The sequence below is a fragment of the Haliotis cracherodii genome, unplaced genomic scaffold (genome assembly GCF_022045235.1).
Source record: "Haliotis cracherodii isolate W230 unplaced genomic scaffold, xgHalCrac1.p SCAF_9, whole genome shotgun sequence".
Lineage (NCBI taxonomy): Eukaryota > Metazoa > Mollusca > Gastropoda > Lepetellida > Haliotidae > Haliotis > Haliotis cracherodii.
The window spans coordinates 48,978,760-48,993,456 of record NW_027266343.1 but is presented as its reverse complement, the minus strand read 5'-3'; the positions used below and the strand labels follow the sequence as shown (position 1 = coordinate 48,993,456).

Sequence of the window (14,697 nt, the reverse complement as noted above, 5' to 3'; positions counted from 1 at the left end):
TGAGCGTGAATTGAAGCAGAGACCACATGCCGATCGGTATACGGTCTCTGATTGAAGACAGCTTTACTTGAAATAATAGAGTGTTCTGACTAATGAATGAAACACAATTCCTTCCAACAGTGCACAATCTTCTTTGTATGAAGAGGGATCCGCGAGTTTAATATGTATCTTATATGGGCTCCCAGTAATGTATAAAATTAAGAACCGTATTTAGAACGAGATTTACACTCAAGACCATATACATGTTACAGTCAGTGTTTAAAATGCGATTCTCTTGGACAATTTACAAAACGCCAAAATATTTCAGTCACTTTTTTTTACAGATTGAATAAACATTATTTAGAGGTTGAAAATCACAATAGACTAGGCCGTAATCATGCTAAAATTAGAAGCAAAAAACAAAATTGATATCGACTTTCGTTCTTTTAATCCTACCGTTTTCAGTCACTGGGTACTGAAACTAAACATCAAAATTTTTGGAATTCGTTATCAGATTAAAGTAAACGGAAAGACTTTTCAGTCAATTTGTTAATTAACTGAAATATTTAGTCGTTTAGTAAATTGCATGAATGAAACTTACAGCCAGTTTACACATGTCTCTAGATCTTAAAAGTAAAAAATTTATATGTTTATTCTTGGCACCTATAATGTCGCCTTAAATGAACACATAGGAACGAATTTACATGTGCTTATTTTAATACTTCTGCATTATATATGCGCCACTAGCAGCAGCTATTCAGGTCCGCCTTTTTTGTCAATCAGACAGTTTTTCAGCAATCATTATTTATTATATAGAATAAAACACAAAGGATGTAAACCTTCGTCTGTTGGTCTTCATTTCAAGTGTACGACCAGGGTGTAAAATTATTTCTTATAAAATTTCATATAACCTCTCGAGCCTCTCGAGGGGACTCCGGGTTAGAACAGGTCTCCAACTTTGTTTGTCGTTCAGTAGAATGATCGGATGGTCAGGTTAGGTTGATTGGTTGTCATCGTACGTGTCTCCGACGGTGTGGAACGTTGCTCATACTTTTAAATACTGGTTTGTCTGGTTCAGACTTGATTATTGACAGGTCGCCGTAGTCTTGCACCACGACTGTGGAATTTTTTTATTTTATGAAAACAAAACTTAGATAAATATACAAAAGCAAGTCTAGGCAGCTCTAGACAGCTCCGGCCAGCTCTATTCCACATGCAATCAGCATCAGGAAAATAAATTGTTTTAATTTTGGAGGAGAGACATGAATTGTGTAATAAAAGATTTCATAGAGTACATGTTAGTCTAAGGCCGCCGTCAAATGACTGGAACATTGCCGAGTGCGGCCAACAACTTATTAACAAACATACTTATTTAGTATCACCAGAAATATACAACACTTGATTGGGTTTTAAAGGTACCACCGTGTTCCGAAAAGGATACTGAGCTGTAAAAAAATATTTTAAAAAACCACATCCTATAGAAACCTCGGTACCATATAATTATACCTGTCATTGTTTACATTAAGAAATTCATTTTTATATATTGCATCATATCATTTCTAAATTTCTTGATCTTGTGATAATAGCAAATACTCTATCCCATTTAATATATTCAGTTGTAAACTGAAACTGAACTTATCAATGATTTCAATACACCAATCATCGTCAGCCTGTTTTTCAACTATGACGACGCACAAGAAGAAACCAGTTCGTTAATGTAAAACTCTACATTCACGCGGTGGTTGTAGCACTGGTATAGGTTTTAGATGCATTCATATTCATTTCCCACGGCGGATCGGGGGAGAGAAAGGGGGAGCACTGTTAAGAGCTCTTATACCGGAAATGAACGGCGACTGGTTTTACGGCGATTTTCATTGGTTAGCAAATGACACTCCAGGAAGTAATTGAATTTTGAGTTCGTTTCCTGGACCGCGTCATTTGAGTTGACAAATTCCACCAGACCGAAACAAGCTACTTTGAAACTGCCCCAAACAATGGAACTCATATCTTGTCCAAAACACAGTACGTTTGCTTCTGACATTCTGACATCGACACACGGTGACATCACTATATACACACACTTGAGGATGTTGATCGAGTGACATTAGCATGATTAGGCCCACAGCCTATAGGCTTTAAATGACGTATTTCTATTTTCGCTTTGAAGAAACCACTTTAATTCGTTTTAATGTCTTTTATGATAATTTACAAATTATAAATACAGATATTTTGAGTCCCAATTTAAGTTATTTATTTAATGTCAAGTGACGTAGCTTTTTCAGACTGAGAAATATACTAAGAGTAGGAACAATATTATTTACACGTATATATTTTGGGAAGATTTGTCGTCATTTGAGCGAGGTGTACTCACTCCCATGTCTGTTGCATGTGGTACTACTAGTTGTACATAATTTAAGTTTGTTGATGCATCATTTGATAAAGAGCAATTTGCGTGATGTGGACATACATCACTGATTGATGCCGGCCTCTCTCTCATGTTTACATGTGTCCGTTCTGTTTAGAAAATACACACATTTACCTGAATAGTTTCCCATCTCAGAGGAAGCTTTCTTACATTTTGGTGCAGATATTATACCAGTGAATTACGTGACCCACAAATGTTCATAGATAATGGATGCAAATGTAGAATACACTTTCTCCGGAGGGGCCAGCAATAATGTTCATTTTACCTACAGCTCATCAAGAGCAGTTGTGGTCAGTTATTTTACCCACGAACCGTGACCCCTGTCCACATGATCACTGATTCATTCCAGGCTCTAAAGTAATAATGTAAACATACAGTACACTACACCATTTCATTACTTTACAGGACCCGCATATTGCCTACAAGGCCTCTTGATCTTAATTATATAGGGTCCCCTGGACCCCCACTTTTGTAAGTCAAGATAAAACCCGGTTATACCGTTATGAAGTCTGTATTTTGCATCACGGTTGAACTATTTACGAAACTATGCAGCAGATCATGTCCACTTCTGTAAATAGCAATTACATGTTGGTATAATGAACAAGGAATAGAGTCCTACATCTTTCCAAGGCAAGAGAGTTAACTGACTTTAAAAGTCCAGTTTCCACCCTTGCCGAACTAGACTGGAATTACTGGCCTCGATTGTAGCACCACCAGTGGCTATTACCAGTTATGTCCTTTCAAAGCCTCTCCTATGGACCAATCAGATTCCACCTATCGTATCACTCGCATTTGCTTCAAACAAAATGGCAGCGCCACTTCAGGACGATCTGCTCGATAATCAAGATCTATATTGTGATAAAACGGGTCTTACATCGCAAAATGCATCAAATCACGTGAGCACCTTGATTAAAAACCTGAAAAGATTTGGAAAATATCTGTTGACAACGAATTGGCAGTGCACATGCTTTGCAAATCCTGCAATCGACCAAAATCTGCACGACAGTTTATGAACCGGATTTCAATTTCGTTGCACAATTTTGATTGGACTATGCATAGACTCGTTAGTCCAGCCAAATTGTAACTCCATAATACCAACCTAATTCGGCAAGGGTGGAAACTGGACTTTTATAGTCAGTTATCTCACTTGCCTCGGGAAGATGATAGTTCTATGGATATACCACTTCTTTATTACAATGACTCAGTGTTTCGATGTAGATACTAACACTGTTATCAAGCAAGTAATGAACACAAATGTGAAGTATGGATGTTGTATACATGTGGATAATTGATATTTTTACAAGATAATGTTTACACAACATAAAAAGTTCAAGTATAAAGCCTGATTGATGTATATTAATAGGATTAATAAGGCATGATTGGTAAAACAATACAGTGATTGATATGGACAAGTTGATTGGAAGCCTGTATAAGAACAGAGGGATTAATGTAGGCATGACCCGACTTTTTTATGCATGTATCTAAATAGTTCTTGCGAGGGCTCCAGTAATACAATCCCAAACTTTTTTTTACCCAACTCTTGAGACCTACAGACTGCACCCAGGTAGGGTCTGGTATGGAGGGTCAGGTACCCGGGTAGCAAATTTGTACTCGTCCCAGTCCTAGTTCTTTGTACCACATTACATAAATATTATGTATTTTGGGTGCGCCTTTACATATTCATATACAGGGAAAGAATATTGAATCTCTGTATCAATACACACATATTTATGTTGTCCAGGTAAGCCATGTTCTCTGAAGACCGGCACAAAGCCGGGCCCCAACAAAGGCAAGAGCTTCTACCTTTGCATGGATAACTCCGACGGACAATGTGACTTTGTGCAACAAACATCGTAAGTTTATCTCCATCAAATATCTCAACTTTAGGTTTCATTCTTTATAATTATTCTTGTTTGATTTTTCAAAGACTGGTTGATCTGAACCCAGCTTGTACGTCATCCATAAATATGTTGTCAAATGTTATCGAATTGAGTCATCATTGCCTTCCAACTCTGCAGTTGGCAACCTGTATCGTGAAATTCCTGCTGTTCTGCAAGCCAGAGACTACTAAAATGTGCTGAGTACAAGTAATAATCCAATGATGTTACTCCTCAGACAAGTAGCATTTGAGGGCTGTAATTGTGGACTGGTTACAAACTCTGAGGACTAGTTGAATAAAATTTCCACTTATCCTCAGGACAAATCTTAAAATTCCTGAAGATTTAAGGCTGAGTGGGGCTGTGACCATAACCGAATGTTGAGTGCATCACGATACTCTGTGTATAACACACCAGTTACTAAAGGATGGTTTCCTATGTAAAACAATTAAAGTAACCCTTGCTCATTGTGAGAGTGAGTGAGTGAGTTGGGTTTAACACTGCTTTTAACAGTATTCAAGTTATATTGCGGTGTGTCAGCTTAATGTGGGAGGAAGGCCGGAAACGATGCAGGTCTCAGACATTCACCACTTCGGTGAAACCCATGAGCACAGGTATCAGGCCTCAAAGTTTAAATTTTTACCAAGTAGCCATATGGCTACAAATATTTTTTTCAAGTTAGCCAGTGGTAAAATCAAGAAGTCAAGCCAAAATTGTAGGTAGCCAAAAGCATTTGAAGTGATCTTTTATCAAATAACTATTATATGTGCAAGTCATGGCACTAGTCTTGGAATTGTATATAAGTGAAAACTGTACATGCTGTACTTGAGTTTTGTCATTTGTGACTCGAACAATGATGCAATTTATGTTACTATATTATATAGGTATATTCTTGCTTATCTAATAAACTATCAACTAAAATAAAATACTAATTACATTAATATTTATGCATTTCGGTTCATTGTTAACTTTAGGAGGAATTATTTGCATGTACAATCAGTAGCAGACACGTTTATTTTTGTGTCTACATATGTCTAGCAATAGAATTTAGTCGCCACAAGATATTTTTTTGAAGGTAGTCATTTGGCTACCTCAGAATTTTAGACAGTAGACAAATTGAAATTTGGTCGCATTGGCAACTGTTTTAGTCGCAACTTTGAGGCCTGGGTATGTTGCTGACAAACCTAGAAACGTAATTGGGGTGAAATGGGATTTGAACCCACAGTCATAGGTTTCTGGCGTGCCCAAGGGACGCAACTCTGCACAGCGAATTGTGAACCTTAGACAACTGGGCCACCCGTGCCCCCTTGAGAGCTCGACCTGTGAAGATCCGAGGTAGAATAGGTCTTCAGCCACCCATGCTTGTCATAAAAGGTGACTAACGGGATTAGGTGGTCAGGCTCGCTGACTTGGTTGATGCATGTCATCGATCCCAATTGCGTGGATCGATGCTCATGATGTAAATCACTGGATTGTCTGGTCCAGACTCGATTATTTACAGACTGCCATCATATAGCTGGAATGTTGCTGAGTGCGACGTTAAACAACAAACCAACCAACCAACCCTTGAGAGCTCACTTAAATAGTGATTACAATGTGTGACTTGACTCTTTTTCACAGCATACCCAAATGAGTGAATTCTAACTAATGTTATTAATCAGTGGTTTGTCTCTTCTCACTATTTTCAGGCAGTATAAAGATATGGCTGTAATGTTGCTGAACTTTCAAACTTTGTTCAGGTGAATTAAAGGAAACTTGACCAATGTCTCATCACTCTCACTAAGCCTGTTCTTCCCAATATGTCGTAGTCTGCCGCCCAAGTGCTGTCCGAACCACGCGGGGGAGTTTGTGGAGCTGCAGAGGGTGGTCGTGGGGAAACAGTCGGCGGAGAAGAGGTGAGTGGGAACAGTGTTGGTACAGGTGGGGCAGGCTTTACACCGCCTTGAGTTTTGCAGTCGGGGCTGTAATTGGCCTTATATTAGATTTCGAATCTGCTTTGATCATTCTTTCTCTGCTTATCGTGCTTATGGGTAATGTAAATGTTTATGTGATTTGATTTATCATAAGTCAGACAGACTTATATTACATAAAAATGTAACCTGAATAAGTCAGCTTCCTCGGAAGTCAAGACCCGTAAAGATCTGGGTTAGAATAGGTCTTCAGCAACCCATGCTTGCCGTAAAAGGCGAATATGCTTGTCATAAGAGTCGACTAACGGGATTGGGTGTTCAGGCTCGCTGACTTAGTTGATGCATGTCATCGTATACCAATTGCGTAGATCGATGCACATGATATCAGTCACTGGATTGTCTGGTCCAGACTCGATTGTTTACAGACCGCTGTCATATAGCTGGAATATGCTGTCATATAGCCGGAATATTGCTGAGTGCGGCGTTAAACAACAAACGAACCTCAGCAGTCCAACAACTCAGCAGTCCAACAACTCAGCAGTCCAACAACTCATCAGTCCAACAACTCAGCAGTCCAACAACTCATCAGTCCAACAACTCAGCAGTCCAACAACTCAGCAGTCCAACAACTCATCAGTCCAACAACTCATCAGTCCAACAACTCATCAGTCCAACAACTCATCAGTCCAACAACTCAGCATGCTGTTTGTACTTCCAGGTGTTACTACCGGTGTGCAGATGGGAGAAGCAACAAGACCTGGTGTGGATGCTTCAACTTCACAACTCAGGTAATACTTGCGGGCTGGTGTTGCATCGGACCTGCATCTTTAGATTGTACATGTTTTCTTTTGTATGATTTTGGTACAGATTTCAGGCCAAAATTCTATTATTTAAAAGCTACATCATTATAAGGGTAATGCCATTTTTCAGGGCATTATCATTTGCAGAAGCCAGAGGTCTTCCATTAACTGCCCGACGAAGGAGGGCGGTTGAAAAGACCGAGGGGTTCTGCAAATGATAATGCCCTGAAAAATAGCGTTACCGTTATTAAAGCTAAAATGGATGGAATTTTGTATCAAATAAAAACAAACAACAATATTGGTTTGGAAACATTTACTGCAATCAACAGGAATGTCACTGACTCACTTTTACAAATATGGAAACGTCATAGAACAAACCATATGATGTCACTATTGATTGTGACGTCACTATCCCTATCCTTTGACGTCACCTAACAACTGGTGTGATAATGGCCCGTCGTCAAGCAATATGAGGGCATTATCAAGTTACTGTGGCCGGCTCATTTCCTATAACATGCGGGTGGTTTAATGATAATTATCATCCAAAACTGGCTCCCACAGGAGATATCGCTTGGATTAGATCAAGCGATATCTACACTGTAGATATCACTGCAATGAAATTACATCACAATACTTTGCAGACAATTGTGATGTCACTGGTTACCATGACATCACAATCAAATGACATCACTAATGGCTCTGCTACTGAAGCTGTTAGCAGTACTTTTTACACTGAAGTCACTGCTAATTACTGTCTACACATTGAAAAAGTTGAAAGAATGATGTTGGATGATAAATAAAATCTCACCCTCGTGTCTTTTGATATCAAATATATCAACACGAGTTGATAAAAGTGGAAAAACCCCTCCTGTCTTTTGATATCAAATATATCAACACGAGTTGATAAAAGTGGAAAAAATCCTTGGCAAGCCTCGGAATTTTTCCACTTTAATCAACTCGTGTTGATATATTTGATATCAAAAGACACTTGGGTGAGATTCTCTATTTCCATCCATTTTAGCTAAAATATCATATATATCAGGTGAAGTCTTGACTGGAGTTAACAGAAGACAACTTGGAAATTTGTGACATAAGCTTGTTTGACGTAATGAGCTTATACGAATACAGTTTGAATAGATGCTCATGCCATCGGCCCCTTTTTTCAAGCCTCACTGCAAGACGTAATGTCCTGGGTTTGAATCCTAGTTTCTCCATTATCAGGGGTGAGAATCATCTGCAAAGTTTAACTGTTAAACTGTATTTCAAACACTCATTTTATATCAGTGGTCTAGCATTATAAAACTGGCATTAGTCCAGACTATTACAAGCAGCCACACACACACACATTCGCTATATCAGTGTAATAAACGTGACATTAAACCTCACCGCACCTCACCGCACCGCACCGCACCGCTAAACATCTCCGGCTTCCATCACTTAGAGCTCTTTTATTTATTTTACTGACATGCCTGAAAGTTAGCTCTATACTGAGCCACACACACACACACGTACATGCACGTTGCTATAGTAGTGTAATAATCTTGAACCCAATGTTAAACCCCATTTCACATCACCACCTCTTGTGAGAGTTTTATTTGGAAGAATGACTGATGGCTGATTGTTTCAGAGTAACGCAGCCCTGAAGGATTACAACTATCAAGACAGAGACAGGTCTGCAGAGAAGGAAGGTGACGGATCAAGTAAACAAACAGAGACATCAACAAATAGCAAGACATCCACATCAAACAGCAGCCTAGCAGACACGGACAAGGAAGCCAGTGTACTCAATTGTCTTGAGAAAAATAGTGAGAGGACTTCAAGAAGTGAGTCATCTTCAAAATCCGATGAAGGAGCGGAATCTGGGAGCAGAAAACATTCAAAATCAGATGGAAAGCTTCAAGCTGACGTCAAGCAGAAAGAAGCAGGTATCACACAGAAAGGAGTAGACGTCAAGGAGAAAGGAGCAGACGTCAAAGAGAAAGGAGCAGACGTCAAAGAGAAAGGAGCAGACTTCAAGGAGAAAGGAGCAAAAGTCAAGCAGAAGGAAGTGGGGAACAAGGAAAAACGGGGAGAGAATCAGGACAAAGTTGAGCCTGAGGTGGTGGTTCTTGACAGCAGTGATGATGATGATGATGATGACTTGCCAAGCTTCCACAGTCTGGCAAAAAGGACGCCCAAAAGTAAGGCGATGTCAGTTGAGGGCAACTCCAGCTTCACATCATACAGAGACCGAGAGGTGGAGGGTTCACATCGGTCAGGACAGACCAAGGTAGGCCAACGCTTATATTGTATGATCTCCTCAGGGATTCCAGGGCAGCTAGCGCTATGGTACTCCCCATTAAGTACTCCCCCTTTAATCTTTTACATCAGTACATCATGCTTGTCTCCACTATAAAGAAGCCAGAATAGATTCCCCAGCTAATATTTGTTTTGAAATAGAACCTTGGTGTAGATATTCCAATTAATGCCCTATGTTAATAGACTAATGATTAATTGCGATATTGAACTGGATTAACTGAAGTTGAATTCGAATGATGTGATCCCAACTTGATAAGTCTGCAATTTGTCATTGTCAGAATTTCAAAGATGAAAATTAGTAATTTAAGCATTGATTGGAAAAGGGGTCGACAGCCTTAGTGGTATCCAACTAGTCCACATGGTTATGTAAAATAATTTTATTCTGGAATAAGGCAACTAGTCTGTCTAGATTGTTACTAGTCTTGGACTAACAGACTTGTGGCCTTGTTTATCCCTGGACCTTGTAGAGATTGTGGGACTAGTAGCAGGAGCTGTGACTTTATTATGATTTGTTCACAGTCTACAGGTCCTACAGCTGAAGTTACCAAGGAACAGTCGCCTGTGGACTCTCTTAGTAATGAAGTGAAGAAAATGGGTTTGGGACAAGGGGAAGACAACCCTTTCTTAGACCTCACTTTGGAACAAGCCATCTCTCGGAAGAGAGACTTACTTCAAGCCCTCCATAAAAACAAGGTTAGTGTGATAGATTGTGCTGGCAGGTTTTAGAAAATAGGTTCCTGACTTCTGGCAAACTAATATTAATTCTCACTTATGCAGCCTAAATATTGATGGAGTAAACATAAAATACTATTATTTATTTTGATACAGCTTCCTATGTTTAAGAATCTCACTGATCAATTGAGATTTGAAATTATTCTAGAATTAAAGATATTTTACTGATTTTAGAATTAGACACATTTCACTTGTTTGTGTAGGCAGATCCAGAGGGGGGTGGATTGATGTGCACTCCTTTGTGCACCCTATCCTTTGCCCCCTTTGCCCTGAGGGAAGTTTCGAAGACACTGATGACATATAGGGGATGTGTCATTTGTTGGGCAAAAGAGTTAATGAGGACGCTAATAGGTTGTCAGTCATTTCTAGTTAGGACTTCGTTAGTAAGAGCAATGTACAACATGTAATGCAAGATAAGTATAAAAAAATAAAGAAATACTCTGATTTTGGAATTATTCATCTTGCAGGAAATTGCTCGTAGAGTGAAACTGTCCAATCTTCCTGATGGTGGCGTTAAACTGACGCAGGTGATAGAGACCCTCAGCACCAGTGTCAGAGAGTTGGATGAGAGGATCGCTAAAGGTGACAGTCTGGTCAATATTAATCTTATCAAAATCATATCTTAGTGCTCGCTACTGCTATGCAAAGTTCTGAGGACATCCAATGATACGTCACATCAGAACGACCTTTTGCAAACTTAGGCCGATCAATGAAATGACTAACAAGAAGTCAACATTAGCCAATCAGAAAGCAGGTTTCTCTAGCTTTAGGGCACTAGTTTCAAACTGGTTACTTCCATTCCAGACTTCTCTTTGACAAATATCAGTTCAAAATATGAAAACTATACAGAAGACAATTGTGTGGCACTTTTTCCAAAGGGCTATAGAAAGTCTTTTCCAATTAAAATGTATAAAAGAGATAGACATTGAAGCAAGAGACAGACAATGATATTGACGGAATCAGTCGTACAACCTATAATTGCTGTTTGGAAAACTCAGTGGTAACCTTTTCAAGGTTGCATTATTGGAAAACACATTCTGACTGGCACTTTCTGTATCTGGTATGCGATTCTCTGATTGGTCAGATGAAAGGTCGATATGAAGTGACTCTAGGTGCAGTGTGAACTAAGATCTAATTTTACGGGACTGGGTGGTCAGCCTTGCTGTCTTGGTTGATGCATGTTATCGTATCCCAGATGTGTGGATTGATGCTCATGAATCAGTTACTGGATTGTCTGATACAGACTCGATTATTTACAGACCACCAATATATAGCTGAAATATTGCTGAGTGTGGCGTTAAAAAAAAATAAAAAAAATTATTTGTCATTGGCTGACATTCTTGATGTAACTGAAAATTGATAAAAGCGGTATTACTATCAACAAAACTTGGCCTTGAAAGGTATTGTGCTTATGAAAAACATGGCCGCCAAAGAAGCCATTACTTTCTGCTGTTGCATCAGATGTGTGAGGAATCAACTGTTCTTCTCAGACAGATGGTGTTCTCATGACAGGGCTTCTGTCCACAAGGCCATCTGTCCACAAGGCCATCTTACTGCTAACACAAAGAAAACACTCATGCCATTACACTGGCTTACAACAGTTGTAATACAGGTTTCTCTTTGGATTGAGATATCTTTCGTTCCTTTCAGGAATCATTCCGTCGGTGGATGTAGACAAAGGGCCTCGAGTTGTACCCCCAGTTACCCAGGTTATGACAGTTCCGACTGGACAGGCAAATGGGCCACAAGTGATCAAGGTGATGCCAGATGGTTCCAAGGTCGTAATGACATCTCAAGGGAGTACTGGACCACGTCAGACATCTCTCCTACAACACGCAGTACAGATTCCACCCCACGTGCTGCAGCAGATGTATGCAAGTAGGTCGCCATGGTTACCGCAGAACTGTGGGATTGTACTGGGCATGGAATGAGCTTGTAAAAATTAAAAAGCAAACAAACAAACAAACAAACAAACAAACATCATAACCGGCAACAATATGAATCAAAAGGTCATGCTTGATGGCTTGGTTGATAACATGTCAACATACCTGATGCCATTTTAATGTTGGTCATATCAATCAATGGATTGTCTGGTCCAGTCTTGACTATTTACTGGCCGAATTCATTCAGCTGGAATATTGCTGAGTGTTTTGTTTGCCAACAAAAAGCTGACTATATTGCACGAGTTAATATTGAAAGATATATTTCCTTAAGTCAGATATGATACTCTGGCATACAATAGAAATAAAAATTATAAAAACTGATACCATAACTCATGACACAGCAATGCACATTGCAGAAAGACCTCCTGTATTTCCTGAGGTTGCATATAAAATTATTGTTCCCTTGAAATATTGTCTAAATGGAAATAAGTGATACCTTCACTCAGAGCTGTTCCTTAGTACTGGTACAAGTTTTTGTGATAATGAAATATGAAAAACAGCTGATTGTAAACATTGTAATATGGTTGAAATGATTGCATTAGATCTGTACTTATTCAAGAACGGGTGCTGTTTCAGCGAACCCCCAGGCCATGCAGCTGTACGGGGGCAGGATGACTGGGGCAAGACTCCGGGAGGTCTCCTCCATCACAAAGGAGGCTCTGGAGAAACTGCACAAGTAGGTCAGCCATGACTAGTCTGTCTTTAAAGGGGGACCACTCTGTTGTGCTGTTGGAGTGTCTTTAAAGGGGGACTACTGTGTTGTGACTAGTCCATTGTGATGCTAGGGTGTCTCTTAAAACAGACCAGTCTGTTGTGATGCTGGTTGTCTCAAAAGGGAGACTACTCTGTTGTAATGCTAGGTTGTCTCTAAAAGCAGACCTCTGTTGTTATGCTGGGGTGTCTCTAAGAGTAGACCACTCTGTTGTGACCAGTCGGTTGTGATGCTGGGTGTCTCTAAAGAGAGACTACTCTGTTGTAATGCTAGGTTGTCTCTAAAGGGAGACTACTCTGTTGTTATGCTGGGGTGTCTCTAAAGGGAGACCACTCTGTTGTTATGCTATGTTGTCTCTAAAGGGAGACTACTCTGTTGTTATGCTGGGGTGTCTCTAAAGGGAGACCACTCTGTTGTTATGCTATGTTGTCTCTAAAGGGAGACTACTCTGTTGTTATGCTGGGGTGTCTCTAAAGGGAGACCAATAACCACATTTACAGTTAACTTGTACAATGTTCCTTGTGCATGGATTACCTCCCCTGTTGCCAGGCAGCTGGAGTCGTGTCCCTCAGAGAGTGAGGAGCTGGAGGACCCCCGGGGTCTGACCGTTCCCCTCATGATCCACCAGAGACAGGCCCTAGCTTGGTTGTCATGGCGAGAGAAACAAACACCGTGTGGAGGAATTCTGGGTAGGTCTGTCCGTAACTTTTGTTGACCATGTTTGACATATAAAATGCACTGCTCCAATTAGCCCTTGTGTAAGCCAAAGGAGAAGTGTATCATTTAACCCAAATTTTACAGAACATTTATCAATAATTTTATGCTTTAAACTTACTTTCCCAGAACCATAGGAAAATATGTCTTCTGGGACATGTATTTGAAAAAGAGGTTCTTAAAAGTGTTGTGATTTGTCAGCGCCTCTGTTGTCTAGTGATTCACTCACCTGATAACAGATATGAAGATTGCATGAGCCACTGTCATTTGATTTTACATCATTCCTCCCATCCCCTGGTCTACATTGTGTTCAAATGCAAAATGTCCTGTGAAGCGTGGATCGATGCTCGTGATATCAATCACTGGATTGTCTGGTCCAGACTCAATTATTTTCAGACCGTTGTCATATAGCTGGAATATTGCTGAGTGCGGCGTGAAACAAAAAGACAAAAAATAATCAAATGCAAAATGTGTCTCTATTGAGGGACATCCAGATGTTACAATAGCTCCGGAAGTTCTAAATATAAAAAACCCAGAACGGTGTGTAAAATATCCATGTTTATGAAATTTAACCTAACTGGAGAACAATAGGATGATGTCACTGGAGGTTTATAAGAGACACTAGACAATAGAGACCCTGTATGTGTTATTCAAGAAAACGAAACAAGGCCTAGAGTTAGTCCTGAAGTACAAGGGGACATGCTGTCATCTGAGGCTTACTAGACAAGGTTTCAAATATGATGGATGGCCTGGTCATCGGAGGCACTGCAGTTGTGTCCCTTGGTGTGTCAGAAACCTATGATTGTGGGTTTGGATCCTGGTTGGTCCTGATTATGTTTCTAGGTTTGTCAGCACCATACCCATGTTCGTGGGTTTCACTTAAGAGGTAAACGTCTCTGCCTGCATCAATTTGGGCTTTCCTCACAGATCAAGATGACATGCCGTGATGTAACTGGAATAGTGTTCAAAGCAGCTTGACATCCAACTCACTCGTTCTTAAGTACACACCATCGTTATGGCGACATGTTATGATATTAATCATCAAATTCAAGTTAACCGAAAAAAAACAGGCCCTGCCCAATAATGGACTACTGTTTCCTGATTGGCTGAACACGGAATGTCCAGGGCTTGTGTTGCATGATCGCACTTTTTGATGTAACTGATTTCTTATTGTTGTCCTGAGGTTTTTGTTTGTTAATGATTGTATAAGCATTCTCTGAAGTTGTTATTGTTGACATATTCATATAAAGAGTTGACTTTTATATGTTTTTACATTTATGGAGTTGTAAACGTGAAAACTGATGTGA

General features: G+C 39.8%; 1 protein-coding gene across 1 annotated transcript in view; it reads left to right on the top strand.

The window, feature by feature from the left end:
* Window positions 1-1,910: 1,910 nt before the first annotated feature.
* LOC139453040 (transcription termination factor 2-like) overlaps window positions 1,911-14,697 on the top strand; it is a 29,807-nt gene continuing 17,020 nt past the window's right edge. The window contains exons 1-10 of the mRNA XM_071234664.1: window positions 1,911-2,001; window positions 4,146-4,257; window positions 6,090-6,176; window positions 6,910-6,979; window positions 8,619-9,260; window positions 9,809-9,982; window positions 10,489-10,603; window positions 11,672-11,899; window positions 12,541-12,640; window positions 13,226-13,365. Coding sequence (XP_071090765.1) covers window positions 1,974-2,001; window positions 4,146-4,257; window positions 6,090-6,176; window positions 6,910-6,979; window positions 8,619-9,260; window positions 9,809-9,982; window positions 10,489-10,603; window positions 11,672-11,899; window positions 12,541-12,640; window positions 13,226-13,365 — 1,696 coding nt within the window. The 5' untranslated portion in view covers window positions 1,911-1,973. The remainder of the gene's footprint in view (window positions 2,002-4,145; window positions 4,258-6,089; window positions 6,177-6,909; window positions 6,980-8,618; window positions 9,261-9,808; window positions 9,983-10,488; window positions 10,604-11,671; window positions 11,900-12,540; window positions 12,641-13,225; window positions 13,366-14,697) is intronic.